The following is a 20661-nucleotide window of genomic DNA, read 5'->3' as shown; positions in this document are numbered from 1 at the left end:
ACTGAGCATGCTATGCTGACAACACCTGAGGAATTTGGAGCATGCAACAGCAGCCTGTCCTCTTCTCACCACCACCCCCAATTCTCAATCCACCTCAATTCTCCTTCATCTGAAACCCTCCCCCCACGCAACCCTAAAAGCAAAGTTTAACATGACATTTTCTCATTAGTCTTACATTTATAGGCAATAACCAATGTTATTTTATGGTGTATAGAGATTATTTTACCTAGTAAACCACTTTAACGCAAGATTATTTTATATTAAACTGATACACAAAATTACATTTTTATCAAATCTGTTTTGTTTTAGTGAAGGAAACCCTATCCAAGCTCCCAACAGGCTTCATTAATGGCGTTACTGGTGAATATGCTGTGTGTGGTGGCTGGCTCTGCTGCTCTGCTGACTGAGTCACTCCCTAAACCGGCCTTGAGCACCGTGGAACTCACAGCCCATCTGGCTGAACACTTGCACACACATATATCAAAACACTGCATGGATTTAAACAGGGGGAGTGAGCAACTCTGGGTGACCTAATTGTGGACTGAATGTGGTTCAATCAAAGACGTTTTAATATCTGGCTGGGAAGAACGATGGCTAGAGTGTTTCAAGTTTTGATAGTGTGTTTGAAAAATAATAACAGAGCAGGAAGAAATAGATGATGACTTCAGCCGTTTGCCTTTTCTGTCTGTCTGACTCCACTGTGAAAGAAATATAGACAAAATCTCTGTTGAATGAATATTACATTAGGTTTATGGGCTCTGTCCTGTTAATTGGTTGATGGTTAATCAGCCAGGGTCACGGGGAAATACTAGAATGAGAAGATTTGGTTGCCAAGCCACTCCTCTAGACACAAACAGTTTTATTTATATGAAAAGGTATGTCAAAATGCATGATTATTGATGAAAACAGAGGAATGTGAGATATATTATTGAATATAGTTTTTGTCAAAACCTCTGTAATTATAGGTCAGATCCATGGAAACATCCATATTAGTATAAACTACAATGCTTTGACAGCAAAACACTTGGTAATACATCTCAGGGAGACTTTTAATGATCAGATTTTCACTGAAAATACATTTTCCTTAATTAACGTTCAAATCTAGCTACATTTATTAAAACAAAACAAAACACTCTTAAATTGCTAATATATAATGTCAATTTTAACATTTGTAAAACAAATGCTACATTAAAGGTATTTTAATCACAGGTTTGGAGTTGAACTTCTGTCATTTCTAACACTTGGTGAAGAAATAAACTTTTAAATTCAAAAGATGACATGACGACTTGACCACCGCACTCAAAAAGGATTTAGAGTTCAGGCTGGTAGTCAGACCTCCGCCAATCTGATGGGCAATGGAGTCCCACAGGGTTGTGTGTTCAACTCCCTGCTGCTCACACTGCGCATGTAACCTTAAAACTGTCATGAAGAGAACTCTAATATAAGGTTCACCAAGAACTCCACAGTTATTGTGTGGATCAAAAAAAAAAGAATGATCAGAGGAAATCAACGCTATTGTTGTTTCGTCTACATCAGTGAAGAAGATGAACAGTTGAAGACGTACAGTGTAAAGCATCCGAACGCAAAGCACTGTACATTATGACATGTGCATGTCCAAAGATTGGAAGGCTCTATAACAAGTAAAGCAAAGCATCCCAGGTGGTCAAGATGTTGCATAATGTCATGACTGACATCCAGCAGGCCATGAAAACATAACTGGGTTTATGTAAGGTATGAATGGGACCAAATAACTACTGTAAGAACATTGGACCTAGTCTGGGTATCGAGCTTGTTTTTTCAAGAAACTCATTTCAGATCATGATCAGGACCTCGACTGGGGGACCTGTCCAGGGTGGACCCCTTCCTCTCGCCTGGAATGAGCCGGCATAGGCGATGGATGGATGGATGGATGGATGGATGGATGGATGGATGGATGGATGGATGGATGGATGGATGGATGGATGGATGGATGGATGGATGGATGGATGGATGGATGGATGGATGGATGGATGGATGGATGGATGGATGGATGGATGGATGGATGGATGGAAAATGGCCCATCAGTCTAAAGTTTACTCATAACCACATCAAAATCAGAATCATCTTTATTGGCCAAGTTTGAACATTGTCCGACAAGGAATTTGACTGAATTTTGCTCACTGTACCCAGTTTTAAAAATAGCAAACAGTAAATAAACAAATGAGACACTTATTAACATATATACAATTAAACAACTGAAAGGTGAAGCAGTATGAGGTAGACATGGTAATGACGAGTCTGAATAAAATAACATATACGATTTTTAAAAGTGAAAGGTGCAGCAGAATGAAGCGGACGTGATTATTGTTGGAAGGTGAAATGTTACAGCATGTGAGTGTTATTATAATTACTGTTACCCCAAATCACCCTAAGTATTGTGTCTGTTTGGATTTAAATATTGTAATATTCAATCATTAATTTATAACTTCATTTTTTTGTCAGCAGCACAAAGTGGGAACATTTGCCATGTTTTCATTTAGTCTTTTGTAGTAGACCTATAATGATCGTGGCGCACTGAAAGTTAGGGCAAAATAACTGTGTTGTGGTGATGGCGGATAGGGATGGACTTGTGTTCCTCGCGGCGTTTCACGCTGAGATGGAGTGAAGCTTTTTTTTTTTTCTTCATTGAACACAATAAAACAACATAGAACAGTAGTTAAACATCTTCTCATAAGGATGATAGTATACTTAGTAGACATAATATGAGATCCTGTCAAATATAGAGCTATATAAAAAAACAATTAACTTTATATTGAAATAAAAGACCAACAGGGGTTTTTATAAAGTGCAAACTATAAAAGTATCAGAGTATTTAAAATCAGGCAAACAAACGTGCCAAAAAGAGGAGCATGGACTGAGGCATGCATCAAAAAAGCAGAAAACAAGATATATTGTCACAAATCTTTTTAGCCATTTTGTTGGAGTCTATTTTTCTTAGGGATAAGAAGAATAATTTTAAATAATTTAAAAACCAATCAAAGGAGCGTTTGCTATTCCTCCACTTACTACAATGAATATAATATTTACCCATGAGAATAACTATATTTATTATGTCAGATACATTCGACTTCAAGTTATCTATATAGAAAAAATATGAGAGATACAGTATCAAAGACTGGCATGTCCTCTATTCTAAGTAGTAACCAGTTTCTTAATTCTAACCAGAAGTTTCTGGACACAGGACACAGGAAAAACATATGTTCTAAAGTTTCATCTGCTACATTACAGAAAGCACATTCAGGGGCGTCAATTGGGTATGGCAAGGTATGGCAGCCGCCACATCTTTGCTTCAAGGGTTAAATGTAAATGTTTGGTTTTTTTGAAATACATTTATGGAATAACTACAAATGCAAATAAGAACAACATGATCGATTTCACTAGTTATTATACACTGCAAAAACTCAAAATCTTAACAAGAATATTTGTCTTATTTCTAGTTAAAATGTCTCATTTTTAGTCTCATTTTTTTTTAATCTCATTACATTTAAGACTCAAAAACAACAATTTTCACCTGTTTCAAGTAGATTTTCACTTAAAATAAGTAGAAAAATCTGCCAGTGGAACAAGGTTGTTTTGCTTGTAATGAGAAGATAAATCTTGTCCCACTGGCAGATTTTTCTACTTATTTCAAGTGAAAATTTACTTGAAACAGGTGAACATGGTCAAATAACAAGTTTATTTTTCTGGTGATGACTCTTGTTTTAAGTGTAATGAGATTTTTTGACTAAAAATTAGACATTTTAACTAGAAATAAGACAAATATTCCTGGTAAGATTTTGAGTTTTTGCAGTGAACGAGACTGCATTTGAAAAAGTTCAAATTTTCTTAACCACACAGATAAGCTCCATAGCAGACTTCTGTGATGAGTATTTGCTGGACGTGTTGATTGATACTCTAGTTAAGTTCTGTGAATCTTTTTTTACGGAATTCTGCAACAGAGATGGAGTGGAGCGTGCAGCAGAAGCATGTAGCCGGTGCTTGGACTCCGTCAGCGCGCTGGGCAGAGCGACTCCAATCACCAGATCCTGGCTGGATCTCCCCGACTGACGTCAGCTGAAGGCTGATTTATGGTTCCGCGTTACACCAACGCAGAGCATACGGCGTAGGTTACGCGGCGACGGTGCGCGTCGCCGCGTAACCTACGCCGTAAGCTACGCCGTAACCCTACGGCGTAGTACTCTGCGTCGATTTAACGCGGAACCATAATTCAGGCTATGACTCCCCGCTCCTCTGGACACGGCGCCGCGTAAAAATGCTGCTCTCTGTGCCGCCAAGGACAGGAATCAACCCGTACAACGGCTACAACGGCAAAAACAACAAAAAGGTAAAGGAGGACACCCGCTGCCCACTTCTACTAAATCATCAAGTCGATGCGGTGTGGTTTTTAGCCCCGACTCTCCAGCTGAAAGCCGCTCGGCTGTTTAAGCTGCAGTGTCCTTGAAAGTGGATCACTGGCGACGTATTTAAACTCTCTTCGGCGGCCGATGTTTTCGTGCTTTTCTGTCGGGCTCTTTTCCTGCTCTGTTGTTACACTGTTACTAACTTAAAGATAGCCTGCTATATTGTCGCCTGTGGATTAGTAGTGCAGTTGGCTTTCGTTTGTTCAGACACGGCCGAAGCGCTCTTCCTATATTCTTCCTGCGCAGAGCCGCAAATCTGCTGTAGATGTGCGGAAGGTTGTGAATGAGCCAGCAAGGGCCTAGTCGATCCATTTTAATTTGGATTGAATTAACTAACTATTTGCGTATTTTATGTTTTAAAAAAAGCAAACAAAAAAAACCCGAATTCAACCAAACTTTGCAAAGTTTTTTTCTCAATTTTTACGCGTACAAATATGCCCCACCCATTCAGTAATGACTACTGAGAGGGTTTTCATAGCAGTATAAAGGAGAGGAAAGTTACAAAGCTTATGCAATGTGTTTGTTTTTAAATGGTTTAAAGCCAGAAAACGGTGTGTAAGATGGAAAAATTGACTGGCCTGCACATTGAAATGAATAATTCATGTCATGTATGAACTGATATTGTTGTCCCTTTGCAGACACAAACACTTTTATTTATATGATAAGAGCTGTCAAAATGCATGATTATTGATGAAAACAGAGGAATGTGAGATATATTATTGAATATAGTTTTTGTCAAAACCTCTGTAATTATAGGTCAGATCCATGGAAACATCCAAATTAGTATAAACTACAATGCTTTGACAGCAAAACACTTGGTAAAACATCTCAGGGAGACTTTTAATGATCAGATTTTCTGAAAATAAATTTCTCTTTGCAGACTGTTTTAATTCACATGAAAATTTTTTAGATTTTACATAAAAATACATAAAAAAGGTAGGATTTGACATGATTATTTAAATCCAAGATATCAAACTCCTTTGGGATTAATAACCTGGCTACAGGAGGAGATGGAAGTCACTGGTGCTAAAACAAGGAAACTCCTCACAATGCAATAAACAGAAGGAGGGAGACAGGGGACGAGTGAGCATCAAAGCCCCCATCCGGGATAAAGCAACAAGATCCACAAATACATTCAGAAGATGCTGATGAACTCCTCAGTGACTGTCAGGCAGCAGAAAAGCAATGAGGAATGGGATCCCTTATGGAAGGAGAATCCCCGTGTGTGGCATACCACCAACAGATTGGAGAATTGTGGTTGGAAACACGGAGGTTGAAACAAAGAATAGGTTTTGAGCGCAAGAGCAACCGAGGCTGACGTCTACCGCACCAGACAAGACCTCAAGTTTCAACAGCGTAGAGATTCAACTGCGGTGCAGGCAGGAACAATGTACATGAAATGCCATAACCAGGTAGTTGGAGTAGTGGATAGGAACAACTATGCTGTGGAAAAAAGATGAGGAACATGAAAGTAGCAGTGATGCCAAACTAGTTCACTCGGGTCTGTGACCTCCAAACCGGGAAATAAATCGGGAGCAAAATCAGAGTTGTTTTTACAGAACAAGGCTATCACAATTTTTGGACTAATATCTGAAACAGCTGAAATCAAACACGACCCTTCTCGCCTGTGTCATTTCCTTCATTGCTCCACAGCTGGAAGGAATTCAGATCATTTGGATTAATGATCTGGAATTCCTGGAATGACAATGTGGGACAATATGTTCACTTCAGCGGGGGCTCCTCAAACTCCAACCATTTTCTCGACAGAAGAGAAGTGCACTCTTTTTTTTCTTTTTCTTAAACACATCTCATATTGTCAAAGTGCCAAAGTCACAGAGGGGAAACTTGTAAATCCAGCATCAAGTGGTAACCCCTGCTTTGTGTCATTTACCCTGAGAAAGAGGGCGGAGAGGAAAAAGGATTAAGAGACACCCCCATTCTCTGCTTTCTGTTAACTCCTTGTCTTTTTTTTCTCCCCCCCTGCATGTTTCCCATACCTTGACTTTTGTTGAATATAGACTTATTCAGTGTAAAGAGGAAAGCAGATTAAATCAGAAGAGGGTCTCACGTTTGAGCCGGAAGACATTAAGGGGTTTTGTCACTTTTCCCATTTAGTTTTTTCCAACCTCACATTGCTTTTCTTGTTTCTTTCCTTCCTGCAGCTTCAGAGATTTGTAATAACAAGGGTGCATCTGTCATACTGATTTTTCTTTGAGGAATTTTAAAAATTTAGTTTAGCTGTGCCTTTAACCCAACAGCTGTGACTTCACAATTAAGAGATTTTTCTGTTCGATGATATACTCTATCCTATATTCTTCAGACCTACAATTACTGCAAAAACTGGATAATAAGTCGTTTATGACTGACTTCAATTTTGAATTATAGTGATGCCACTGAATGGTTTTGAAAAATTAAGTTAAAGTTGATAATAACCAATCATTTTTTTAAATGGTACATGTTCTACTTAAAAATAGAAAGAATATAATTTTCTGAGATTTTGTGTGCAGCAGTATGGTTCTATATAAAACCAAATGGGAGGACGTAATAGTGTGAAATCTTATTAGATTCACTTGTATTAGATTAACTAGAAATAACTTTCAAAAGTGACAGTCAGCATCTAAATTCAATGCATATATTCTGTCTTGCTTACCTCTACTCGTTCTGTTTGACTGTCTTTGAATCACCTGCACTCCCTACAAACCTCTTGCCCCTCATCTGAGTGAACTGTAACACTTCTGTTTTTTATTTGCTTTTTTGCACCATGCTGAAGGCCATAACACAAAGATTTAACTGCTGCAACAGCTAAATCTGGGAGTAACGAGAATGGGAGGACTGTATACATTCCCAGCTTCTCAATGCTACATGTGGCAGCAATTTTTTTCTTACAATTTTTCCATCAATTTTTTTTTTTTTTTTTTTTTGCACAACTCTTGTGAATTCGCAAGGCGGATTCCCAAAGGGCCGTGAGGTCACCAGAAACAGTGTGGTTTCATCAATTACATTTTGAACTTCAGTGTAGCCCTCAAGGAGAGAAACAAATGTTGCTGCAAAGGAATGTAAAGAATGTCCAGAGATGTCACCGTTATGGATGTATGGGCAAGTGTAAACGGATATGGGAGGTGAAGAGTAATGAGGAGGGGGGAATCAGTGTTATTCCAGGAGATCAGGTTTTGGGCACAGATGAAGTACTATTGCTAGTTGTAAAAGTCTTCTGGATGCATATTGTGATTGCATCGCTGCCCTGGATATTACCATACACGGAAGGCAGAACACCTGAAACTTGCGTTGGTGCAGAAGAAGTGGTGGGTTAGATGCAGAGCTGACTCCCTGCCATCCTTTTCTCAGATAAACCTTCGCGGAGCGGTTTTAATGAGACACTACCTTCTGACTAGAGAGCACATGAGAGGGATTAGCACTTTCTACTAACAAGCTCAGATCCCAATTAGACAGGCCTCGCTAGCCAGGCTCAGGGCCGGATTTGGTATTCCATCAGATCCGATCTCTCCAAGCCTTCGCAGGTGCATCTCTCCTGATAGTCTGCGCTGGCTGCCAACAACGAAGGGAAGGCACAGCGGAAGAAGAGGCTGTGATTGTGGAAAAATAATGCACCGATGATGCTGAAACATAGAGAGACATTAGAAAAGGAGACTAAAATGAATGAGCTTAGTGAGTCATGGTTCTCATAAAAAAAAGCCCCCAGGTTCGGAAGCCTGATTGCACACCCGTTTAAAAGGCATAAGGGAGATGAGTCGGGGGAGTCAAACACAGCTTGTAATAGAATCACTGGTGTTTCTTTTCGCTTGTACATGAAGCAAAGCTGTTGTCTCACAGTGTACTAGCAGGAAGAGACGATAAGCCTGAACACACATTTTGTATTTGTTATAAAAGGAAAATATCTTTTTTTAGAGGAAAATTGCATAAAATCACTGTAATTTATAACTGTTATGAACTTGGTCACATGATTGGTTGTTCTTTCCTCTCTTCCTGCTGAGTTTGTTTGCCGGCAGTTCAGCATTTATTCTCCAGTCTTGTAACTTTTAACTAAAGTTGTTTAAAACTTTTGCAGCCACAGTTTCAAAGGAATTATAAACTTTTCAAACCTTTTTTGTTGGTCATGTAGGCAGTAGTGGGTATGCGGTAGTAGTAGTTGGTGATTGCAGACGTATTTTTCTTATCTCTTAACATGCTGATGGCCTTATTTTAATAAAGATTAAGCCATAAAAAGGATCATACCATGAATCATTTACATGTCTCATCACAACCTGCAGACTTGAAGACTTATTTATTTATTTGACTGTGATGTTGAAGGAAGAATGTGCAGCAGTTTTAGCTACCTCATGCTGTTCTGTGCATGCGCCAGGTGATAAACTCTGCAAAGAGCACTTGTCCTTTAATGACATGTACGTAAACGTCCATGTAATTAACATAAAAAGCAAATGAGTCATAACTCAAATGACTTTGCGGTAATTTAGGTATATTCAGAGTTAGACGACAGGCAATCCATTATCATTAGAGATTTCTCTCATGCAAATTATGATTATACTAGAGTAGCTTCTTTTAATAACAGAAAACTGCTAATATTGGGATCAGTATCAGCAATCCAAGCCTGTGTGTAATCTTGTAATGGATTACAAGCAAATTTCGTGGAATCAGAAACTGCTACAAGGTATCCCATTGTTCCCTGCGGTCTGACCTGCTGACCCAAACTAATCAAACAGTTCCTCCCCTGCGAGACAGAGAGAGGGAGGAACACCAAGGCCAGACTTAGCTGACATTTCACCTACGCACTCAGTTGATTTGCTCAGCAAAGTAGACATTTTCCTTAAACATACAAAAATATAAAGAACAGCAAAACATTAATCTGCACAAGAGTATTTGTAATTGCTTTATATGTAGACACGTTTCATACTGACATCATTGCAAAAGTAAAAACATGCTCATTGCGAATTAAGTTATGGCACACTGCTCCTAAACAACTGATGCATATAAATGTGATTATTTTCCCCGACAACATAGACATGTTCTATTATTGTCTTAATAAATGATTCATTAAAGTCTGTTATATTTAGATACTCTTTAAAGGTATATTGATTTCATGTCGACATGCCTGGTAATACAGTGTCTGAGCCAAGCCCGGCTTAGTTCTAATGTTTTTTAAAGAAATAATAGAAATTTTAATAGTTGAGTCTTAGTCCTGCTTTGTTTTGATGCAGAATGATGAACATTAACGTTGAAGCATTCCATTCATCTGTTTCCCTCCCAAGTAGTGTACTATACTAACTATATACGGTACTTAATAAACAGAATTTCTGCCAAGAGACTGCCGTGCTTTGATTCGACAATAGATGTTTAAAGTGTCTGTGTTTTTTTATGATTCCCACTTTTGTCTGTTACTCGTGAACATTTTTTTCTCAGATCAATATTTTGTAATAACCTAAAAGTATCGTAAGACATCACCTAATCTTATCAGATTAAGCAATAAGCATCTATTGATGCCCATGGCCCATCTGACGAGATAACTGTTTCACATCCTGCTAACCCACAGCTTCTTGTTTTCATTCCCTGGAAAGAGGATCCGCTCTGTTTACAACTCTACCATTTAAGATCTGATCATATTTTTCTGTTTGTCCAGCAGCACCCATATGTGTCCCCGTCCAACCATCAAATGGCTCCCCCAAGCCCCAGCAGCAACAACAATGGAAACAGCACCTCCATCACCAATGGCAGCGGTAACAGCGGGGGAGAGCAGCTCAGCAAAACCAACCTGTACATACGTGGCCTCCACCCAGGAACCACGGACCAGGATCTGGTTAAACTCTGTCAGCCGTAAGTCACGCAAAAACCAATCGCTTCACCGTCTTCTTGCACACCCAGTAAATCTCCACTGTCCACTGCAAGCATGAACCTGGTTAGAGCAGCAGAGTAGATTACAATCATTCTGAGTGATGGGTAATAGCTAGCAGGCTGAAAGGGTGAACGGCTTGCATGTCAGCATCGGCAAATACAGTAGATGAATGGCTTCCCTTCACTTGAAATTCACGAGACCACGAAAGCACACTTATTGGGTATTTCTGTAATGTGAAAGAGGGTCACATTCTCCGTTTTTCAGACACATAATGCGGTGGATTCGTGGAAAAACCAACAATTACGCAGCTGCAAACAAAGAGCTTTTAGTCAGGCACGGCCAAGCACAAACTTTCCAACAACTAGATTGAATATGTTTAGTCTCTATGTCTCAAATTAAAACCTTCCCAGCGTATTTTCTTCCCTTTTAACCTTTAACCAACATGAGTTATTGTACTTCTCTGCTTTTGGTTAATTCCTAATACAGTGTGATGATAATCCAGCAATGTCAGCCAGATGTGTAATTTTTGTAATATGAATATCACGCTGCTGCTCATCAGCATGAGTCTTTGACAACTGTTGTAATCAGCACGTGGTTGAACATCAAACAGTGACATTATCCAATCCATCTGATATGTTTGTTAGGCCCACAGAGAAAGACATCAAAACAGTGAGGGCTGAGATGAATGATCGGCTTTTACCTAATTGAATTCTGGAGCCTGGTGATGAGAACCAGCAGACCAGAAGAGAGGAGTAAGAGAAAAGGAGGGAAAAGGAGGCTGGAGAGATTGAATAAGGGAGCGAGGGAGGGGGAGGCGTACTATTTTACAGCTGTCTGGAAGATGTGGCTCACATGAGGCTGCCCAACCCAACAGGAAACGGCGAGCCCAGGGGAAAGGGAAAGACAAACAAGGCCAGTTGAGGGGGGTGGGGGTGGGGTGGGGTGGTGTTGAGGATGTAGAGAATCAAAGTGGGAGGAGTGAATGGAGCTCAGGGCTGGTGCATCAGGTAGTGTTGTATGGGGGTAGGTCTCATATTTCTTTTCTTTTGCGAGGCAGAAAGTCATTGAGTAACATTTCCCTTCAGCAGAACACATTCAGGCCAGTGTAGTTTTTGTTTAAACTAGGCTAAAGAAGGCTTATTGCATCCGGAAATAGTTAATAACTAATACGCATGTAGAAGAGGATGTAAAACAGCAGAGGGACAGCTCATTTAGGGAGTGTGACTTTGTGAACTCAAGGTTGCACAGTGAATATGTTCAGACTACAAAGATGATAGCGTTCTGATTTTATGCAAAGCCCCTAGATGTATGGAGAGATTCAAGGATGGGGAGGTTGTCTCTGTACTTGTCTCCAGGTGCTGCTTCTTGCCCTTGTGTAGTGGCTGATAGTTGGCCTTGGATAGACGCTGGGCTGGACTATCTAAACCGTCTCACACATGGATGAGTCTCTAGCCCCTGGTTTCACTTTGCATCATGAAGAGAACTCTGAGCACGATTAAGTTACTCCGCTGTGGGAGCAGCAAATATGCAGCGAGATAAGTCATAATGTCAAGTGATGGACCGGCTATCAGTCCAAATATAGTAAACATGCAGATGAAAGACAAAGATGGGATCATTTTATTAATTAAAATGTCCAAAATCCATAAGAATCAAAAGGCACAATAAAAAAAAGTTATGTACATAATATGTGGAAAATATAACAGACCTCCTAATTAACAAAAACTGTGATCGTTTTAAAAATAACTTTTGACCTTTACCGTGTCTTTTGTACATCTACACATCTTTAAAAATGAAACAAACTATTTTTAAGTAAAGTTTTGGTGAAACAAATAAGGCAGGCATGAAGCTGAAATAGATGTCAAATGCTGTTAGCCACAGTTGAGCAGCTATCTTCAAACATAATCAACGGTAACTACGTGAAACGGTGCAGCCCTCAGAACAAAATCTGGATCAAATCTGCAAACAGTCACCTCACCTTCACATATCATTTTAAGTCACTTTGTTAAATGAATAATAACAATAGGAATCTATAAATTTTTTTTGCTTATTTAACTAAAGGGAAGAAGTAAAGCAACCCAAAATAATTTTATTTCCACTTTAGAGTGATCCAAAAGATAAAAGATAACAGATTATAACCTTAGCAGGTCTTCACATAATCCTTACAAACAAAATGTGCTTTGAAAGTGACTTCTCTAGCCGGGATGAAATTAAGCAGTGGTGCAGTCTCATTGGATGGAAGCTGGATTGCTGTGTGTGTGTGTGTGTGTGTGTGTGTGTGTGTGTGTGTGTGTGTGTGTGTGTGTGTGTGTGTGTGTGTGTGTGTGTGTGTGTGTGTGTGTGTGTGTGTGTGTGTGTGTGGTGGTGCTGGTGGTGGGGGGTGTAGAATGAGAGCATGTCTGGGAGCCAGCATTAGACAGGACAACCAAGGAGAGGCATATCAGATTACACTGCATGCACATGCCTGGAGAGATGGGAACTGATAGACACTGCTGTGCAGAAGCACTCAGCAAAGTCAGGAACTGTCCTTCCTCTCCACATCCAACCAGCTGCAATGCAGGATTTCTATTAAGATACTTTGTTGTAAGGTGGTGTTGTAAATGCAACATAGTAATAATTCATGTCACATCATGTTAGATTCCCTCGAGATATGATTCCAGCAGTACTAGTGATCCACCGAAATGAAAATTTGTGGCCGAAACCGAAACCGAAAATAATAATAAACACTTGGCCGAATACCGAATAATACCGAACAATGGTTCTTCGCAATTTTTCATTTATTTTGCCAATTTTTTCACCATTGCATAAATCAAATAAATGTGCAGTGAAATACCCGTCAGTCACAATTTGTCTTACTGTACTTATTGTAATTTTTCTCATAATCCTTTTTCATTTTTTCCCGTTCAAATCCAGTTAATCGGGTCGCGGTGGGGCTGATCTCCGCAATTTGAAGCCTTGTATAATAATTGTAAAAATCTGGGTTATTTTCTTGGAGGATCTCGTCATATCAGACAGTGAGGGTTCCCCACCGCATCGGTAGTACGGGCCCTTTTCTCTGCGCTCTCTCTCCCCGATCTCCTACGCTGTGCGTCCCGTGACGTCTCCATCACCAAGCGGTTTCCCAAATCCAACTCAGCCTGGATCATTTCTCGTTTCCTCTGCTTTTTCCCTACATCCAAGTAATGATCTGACATGCTGACATTTAACACTGCACGCCCCTCACTTCACGCTGTTCGCTGTTTGATTGCGTCATCTAAACACGCCGTTATTAATTGTTCGGTTTTTTCCCCCACTTATTCCACCGAACACCGAAAGTGTTTTTTTGCTATTTTCGGCGGAACAATTTCGGTTACCGAACATTCGGTGCATCACTAAGCAGTACTTTGCATGACCTGGAATGAATAAGATATTAAACATTTCATTTCAATTCATTTGCCTCTTTGTGCATGTAATTTATCGGATTATATATCTGTATTTTGTGTCACTGCGCAGCATGTATCAGGTTGAATCATAATTTTGTACCGACATCTGTATCAGAGAGAAACCACAACCAGTACATTTACATGCACTAACAGAAAGTTGAATTTTTGCCTTAATCCGACCGATATTGAATGTTTAAAAGCCATGTATACACCTTAGCCGGGCTGTAGTCGAACCCAACTGAAGCTCTTGAGATCGAGCTATTAGTGCCAGATAATACGGTCCTAATTTTAGTTATTCCGGCATGACCCACGCTTAGCCGAGCTACTGAGTGACCCGGGATTCCCCCTTCCAGAAGTGACAACACCGCAAAAGCCAGAATATCAGCACACTAGGAGAACAAAGGAGGAACCGGAAGAACGGCAATGCAAACGTGCGTGTGGCGCCACCTAGCATTGCGGAGTCGCACCTCACTCAATAATCGATTGTCTTCTCGCGCTTGTATACTTGGATTTCTCGGAAAGTCCAGTTTAATCCTTCCTTGTTGCCAATAGCTTGATTTAGACATTTAGAAATACAATGTCAGTGAATAAACAAGTATTTTCAGAGCACAGTTCAAGGATGACCCATGAGTGCTCTCTTAACTGTTTTTCAGGTATGGGAAAATTGTGTCCACCAAGGCCATTTTGGATAAAACTACAAATAAATGCAAAGGTGAGGTGTAAAAGTGGGTGAAAAGTAACTGTTGGCCAAGGATGAAAGATCAATGTAGAGAACATGTTAATGATCAGCAGCAGGTAAAATAGTGGCCAAAGTGTTACTTATACTGTATTTATGTGTAATTTCATTTTTTTATGACCATCAGATAAGCCACAGGTCTTTTTCTTGTAATTCCTTGTTGAATAATAATGTACCCTTTACCTTTGTTGCACATTTACTTTTAACTGCTGAACTGTATCTCTAACAAAGGCCACCACTCATTTATAATTCTATTGTTTGCTTTATTTCTTTATTTTAATCCATTCAGTAAACAGTAGACACTTTTTTTCATCTGAGTGTCATATTCAAAAGAAGAAAAACATTTCATTTTCCATATTTGGAAATCTATAAGCCACTACATACTGTTTGATCATACATGAATACAAGTGTATTCTTCAGTAATTTAATGTCCTCTGTAGATGCATTTTCTCATTGATTGATATTTTAATTGTATATAATCAAGAAATATTTTTAAAGATCATTGTAAGTTTGAATTTAGAATCTCATATCAGCTGTAGTTTGAATTTGATGAAAGATTGCAGCTCTAAACCTGCAGCACATTGCTGATTAAGCTAAACATTTGGTTGCTAGGTGTGTCCCTTCAAACTGTACCTGCTTAACAGGTGACGGAACATGAGCAGTGTTGCATGCAGACTCTATCTTCAAACACTCCTACTGTGCAGATGACCGGCCCAGGCTGCGGTGTGCAACATACTGTATCTCCTTGTTATAAATGTCATTTTGGTCCTTGCAGGCTATGGCTTTGTAGACTTCGACAGCCCAGCCTCCGCTCAGAAGGCAGTGACGGCGCTGAAGGCAGGTGGAGTGCAGGCTCAGATGGCCAAGGTAAGAAACCTGCTCAAGATGTCTGTATTTGGGGGCCTGTCTCAGAGAGCTTGGTATAAGCTGAATACAGTGTAGAAAGTACATTTAAAAACACTTCAGCAAACATAGAAAAATGGATGTGACTACACCCCTGAGTAATATCACTCAGTACGTTTACATGCAGCAAAGAAATAGGATTTCTGATCGTATCAGATAAAGACATCCAGAAGACCGAATCTCTTGTCTGAGTATACATGCTGTTCAGAGAATCGGATAAATGGCCAGAGCGTGGCTGACTCCGTGACGCTAGGTGGCGCCATTGGTGCCATGTTTGACGGCAATGTACGCCTTCTGTATATTTTTCCACTTTATTTTGATCTGCTCCGGTGTCCTGATGAAGCTTCTGCCATCTATTTCGCGATCTTTATGTTGATGTTTAAACAACTATTTAACACGCGCCGTCTCCTTTCACTTCCGGGTGAAGTCCCAGAGGAAATTCTCGAGCATGCACTGACTGCAATATCCGATGTCTCCGTATACATGGCGTTAAAATTACGACTCTGAACAAATTATCTAGGTGTTGCTATCCGATTATTAAATGTCCGATATAGGTCCAAAATAGGTCCCAAGTAGATCGGATTAAGGTGTTTACATGCAGTTTAAAAGTCCGAACGAAGTCTTATACGATCTGAAATCCGATTGAACTGCTGCATGTAAACATACCGACTTACATGTCAAAATATTCAAACTCCATTGCTGTAATTGAAACTCTAGACACAGCTGTACAAAATATTTCACTACTTTCACTATTGTGGACTGTAAAAAATTAAAATATGTAATTGAGTGTCCCTATATATATAAGGTGGTGGCGGATATGGCTGGGTGGCCATCAAAATAACATTGTGTGGTAAACCTTAAAGGGGACGTATTATGAAAAACAAGTTTTTTCTTGCTTTAACATATATAAGGTGGTCTCCCCTCAGCCTGCCAACTCAGAGAAAGAGGAAAGCAATAAAATTCTGCAGTGTCTGTACAGCTGCCCGGATGAGCCGTCCAGTGTGATGTGGATCTACGAACCGTTCAGATTCTTCGCCCCTCGTTACGTAACGACGTGTCAGGCAGCCAATCAGCACATGCCTCATTATCATAGCCTCCCCGCCCACTCAGAATCCCACATAGAGAATGAGGTTAGAGAATGGGAAGATAAAGACATGGCTCAGAGGCTGAATTTCTGATTTATTTAGCAAAAACAATCAAAAGCTTGTTTTTAAGACATTCAACGCCTGTTTAAAATAGGTATTAGATGCCATAATAGGTCCCCTTTAAATTGACGTGGTACAGAGGTACAAAAACAATTGTCAGTTTAAGTGTGAAAGATGAAATGTTAGAGCCTATATTTAGGAATAACACCCAAGAATGAGAGCATAAGAGAGAAAAAGTTATTTGATACTAAAGTAAAGTTGTTCACCTCAGATGGGGTCCAGAATAAACGAAGCATTATGTGAGGTAACATAAGTTGAAAAGTTGTTGATGGGACCAAAAATGCTCGTGGCTCTTCCAAAGTACTGGTTAATAAAGAGGACTTCCAGTCTCCAGAAATGTTGCAAGTGAGGAATATTCCTGCAGGATAAGGATCAAAGGAATGCTGCTGTGTGAACATGTGAACATTTTAAAGGAGACAACTGAAAAGTATCACCTGGCCAAGCCCCCTGACTTGTATGTAATAGAACAACTTTAAGATATTTCAGAGAAAAAAGTAAAGCAGCATAACCCACGTTCAACTAAATAAACACTCCTCTGAGGACCGGCGGACCATCTCTTCAGATTGTGTTTGTGACACTAGTATCCTCCATGCTGTGGAGGAACATAAGCCTAAGTGAACATAAGCCAATTAAGTCCATCGGCTTGTTGTGTTTGCTGGGTGGTGCGCTGTCTGAATGTGTGCCTAAATCAGGGCCTTCACAGGTTTTAATGCAGTCAAGAAGAATTCCTTGCACAAACAAGAGTCCGCAGATGCACACAGGTACAAGTGTGCTCAGCGGTGATGATGGCGTTCAGGGAGCATGTCCCTAGGCCTGTTCTCCGAGGTTGCTGTACAAAGGAGCTGTCTGTTCTCCCTGGTGGCATCTGACTCAGTTTCTGAGCAGCTTCTCAGTCAGCAGGGCACGCTGCCCAGCCGCCCGCCCTGTCAACACACACACAATCACACATGCACTTAAGCAGTCTTTTCTCAGCCGGATTATGACACACACACACACACACACACACACACACGTACGCTAGCAACACCCGAGGAAAGCTGATCTCACGTTAAGCTGGATCACTGACATTCATACGGCTTCTTGCTCGCAAAATAACTTGATTCCACTGAGCCCTCCAGTTGGACTTTACAACAAGACTTTGTGTTTGCGTCAGAATTTTCTGACTCATTCTGACTCATTCATAGCTGAACTCAACAGCAGGTCTTTGCTTTGCGAGTTTGCACTGCTGTGAGGGAGGATGAGAGGGAAAAAGTTGAAGGAGAAATCACCTTCACCATTACACATGCATTATTCATGGGATGGAAATTAACTCGTACCGCATTTACAGGTTTCAAAATCACATTGCATATGATGAATATGCACAATGGCTTGCCAGCGATACGGACCAGTTTTCTTACAAGATACTGCAGAGAAAATTAAATTTGCTTGAGCAGAGCATGGAGGAGGAGAAGAGACTAGTCCACAAGCAAACATAAACTAAACCCTTTATGGTTTCATTCAGTTTGTTCCAGCAGAACTGGAAGATCCCATAAACTCAAGGTCAGGATTAACACATTGATATATAAGCTTGAATCCAGGAAACAGGATGAGAGGATGGGTTTGCGAAAAATAAACAAAACAAAACCAACCTCTGCTTTCAGCACCTAGAAACAGCAGATCATCGTTTGAGAGCATCTGAGGATGAAGAGCCATATGACAAGCGGTTATGCTTTGGAATAATTTTACCTGAATTGTACTTTCGGCTTGAAGCTGGCATCACACAATAGACTCTTTTTTACAATATCATGGTAAGAGTAATACAAGTAGCATATACTGCAGCATCCTAAAAGAGGAATCATTCCTCTGTTGCTCTATTATTTCTTCCATTATTATTTTAATTATAGGCTTGAGAAAAAACTGTTGCATGTTAAACTGATGTTTGATCCTGAGCAATCATCGTCTTTTAAACAAGCCTCCTATTCTCCTTCTCTTGGAAACCTTCTAACATCAGCTATATCTCATACTCATATTGAAAAGGTCATGTAATTTCCTTCTCATCCCTTTTCATGTTTGCAGAGCTCCAGAGATCATGCTACAACTCTCTTAAGGGGAAAAGAGCTTGGTCCTTTCTGTACTTTCGTTTATTAATCCCTCCCTGGCTCTGTCTCTTATCAGCAACAGGAGCAGGACCCCACAAATTTATACATCTCCAACCTGCCTCTGTCCATGGATGAGCAGGAGCTGGAGAACATGCTGAAGCCCTTCAGTCAGGCCATCTCCACCCGCATCCTCCGTGACGCTAACGGGACCAGTCGAGGAGTGGGCTTTGCCAGGTACAGGCTTTGGATAATTATTTGCATTTTTTTTGGGTGGGGTGGGGGGGGTTAGAGCGGATTGGAGTTAGTCTTTCACGTTCTTTGTATTTGACTGGGCAAGTGAGCCCCCCGGTGGCCATGACAGGAACACAACATCTCCAAAAAAGCAATACTAAAGTCTTTATACTCTAGGATGGAGTCGACAGAGAAGTGTGAGGCCATCATTCAACATTTTAATGGAAAATATATCAAGACCCCACCTGGAGTTCCAGGTGAGTTGTTTCCAGGTGCACTGACACACACATAACAAAAAAAATGTATATATAATATATATACAGCTGACATATAATATATATGTATGTGTGTATGTATATGTACATATATATTTTATATATATATATATATATATATATATATATATATATATACATATTTTACATTGATGTTCTCCCCATTTTGAAAACCCCTGCCCACAGTGCCGTCAGAACCCTTGCTGTGTAAATTTGCTGATGGCGGCCAGAAGAAGCGCCAGAGCCAAGGAAAATATCTGCAGAACGGCAGACCTTGGACGAGAGAAGGGGAGTCTGTGAGTTTGTTTTTTATTTTTTTTCCATGCCTGATGACCTTGTTCATACTCCTTTTTGTGATGACTTATGGTTCTGTCTTTTTCTTTAAGGGAGGAATGACCCTCACGTACGACCCAACCACAGCCTTACAGAATGGGTCAGTACTACATCTCTGCTCCAGGGTTCTGCCAGGGTCAATTGTAGTAACTAATAACTGTGTGGGGTTTTCTGCAGGTTCTACTCCTCTCCGTATAGCATTGCACCCAATCGAATGATTGGACCGGCATCCCTCTCACCATATATGCATTCACCTATGTCCACCTATCAGGTACAGACAGAAAACTGTCTTATTTGAATAAGTTCTTTAATCTAAATAAAGTCTGCCCTCTTAATCCTTTTTGCCTGTTTTCTGGTATATAGGTGGGCAAAAATTCTTATGTTGCCTGGTATGTCTTTTTAATTCCCGTAGGTACACAACCCATCCTGGATCCATCACCAGTCCTACATAATGCCGTCAACAGTGAGTATCCGCTTGTTATTGTTCCAGTCCAACCATCTTAATATTCATTTTCTTTTATATCACCAATAGTGTCCGTACTAACGGTGCTTTTATCCTGATGGCTAATGCTGAAAGTTCTGTCTGTGTTTCCACAGGGAGCTGTCTTGACGTCAGGAGTGGACCACTCCATGTCCATCCAGCCAACCCAGATGATGGGACCCCTGACGCAGCAGTTAAGCCACCTTTCCATGGGCAGCAGCGGCACAGTAAGCATCCTGCAGTTGATTTGTCTTGGAAGTTGTCACTGAAGTTTTTTTTTTGTTTTTTTTTAGACAACCTGAGAGTTTTGTGTCTCCAAACGGTAGCAGTTGTCCAAGAGTTCTCATTTCTACCAAACCAGTCTGCAGAAGTTCTATACGACAACATACTAAGAGCATGAAAGAAGAAATTATTGCAGGTTTTCCTGAATGCTTGTGGTGTTCTTATCCTACCTGGGGGCTCTATCCTAACTTGCTTTAACTGCAAGCTAGAATGCATGAGAATATTCCTTTTAAGATGTAGTTGATAGTGTTATTTTTTATGGTAGCTGTAATTTCAAATGAGCTCAATATTTCCATTCTCCTCCAGTATATGCCTGCAAACACATCTATGCAGGGGACATACATACCCCCATACACCCAAGTGCCTGCCACCAACATCTCAGTGGAGGTAACCTCAGTTTTCTCTGAGTGTCGCACTAAAATATCGCAATGGAC

At 40.3% G+C, this 20661-nt stretch overlaps 1 protein-coding gene across 3 annotated transcripts in view; it reads left to right on the top strand.

The window, feature by feature from the left end:
• Positions 1–4246: 4246 nt before the first annotated feature.
• The window catches only part of rbms2b (RNA binding motif, single stranded interacting protein 2b), a 20456-nt gene continuing 4041 nt past the window's right edge, over positions 4247–20661 (top strand). Inside the window, exons 1-12 of one of the 3 annotated variants that reach the window (XM_061736120.1) lie at positions 4247–4363; positions 10075–10265; positions 14357–14415; positions 15215–15306; positions 18702–18859; positions 19034–19113; positions 19318–19427; positions 19518–19564; positions 19642–19735; positions 19877–19927; positions 20062–20172; positions 20534–20614. In XM_061736120.1, coding sequence (XP_061592104.1) covers positions 4292–4363; positions 10075–10265; positions 14357–14415; positions 15215–15306; positions 18702–18859; positions 19034–19113; positions 19318–19427; positions 19518–19564; positions 19642–19735; positions 19877–19927; positions 20062–20172; positions 20534–20614 — 1146 coding nt within the window. In that variant the 5' untranslated portion in view covers positions 4247–4291. Of the gene's footprint in view, positions 4364–10071; positions 10266–14356; positions 14416–15214; positions 15307–18701; positions 18860–19033; positions 19114–19317; positions 19428–19517; positions 19565–19641; positions 19736–19876; positions 19928–20061; positions 20173–20533; positions 20615–20661 lie in introns of all 3 variants that reach the window. The other 2 variants (XM_061736119.1, XM_061736121.1) reach the window with 2 other exon arrangements.

Source organism: Cololabis saira, chromosome 12 (genome assembly GCF_033807715.1).
Source record: "Cololabis saira isolate AMF1-May2022 chromosome 12, fColSai1.1, whole genome shotgun sequence".
Classification (NCBI taxonomy): Eukaryota; Metazoa; Chordata; class Actinopteri; order Beloniformes; family Belonidae; genus Cololabis; species Cololabis saira.
This window is presented reverse-complemented; position numbering and strand designations above follow the sequence as displayed.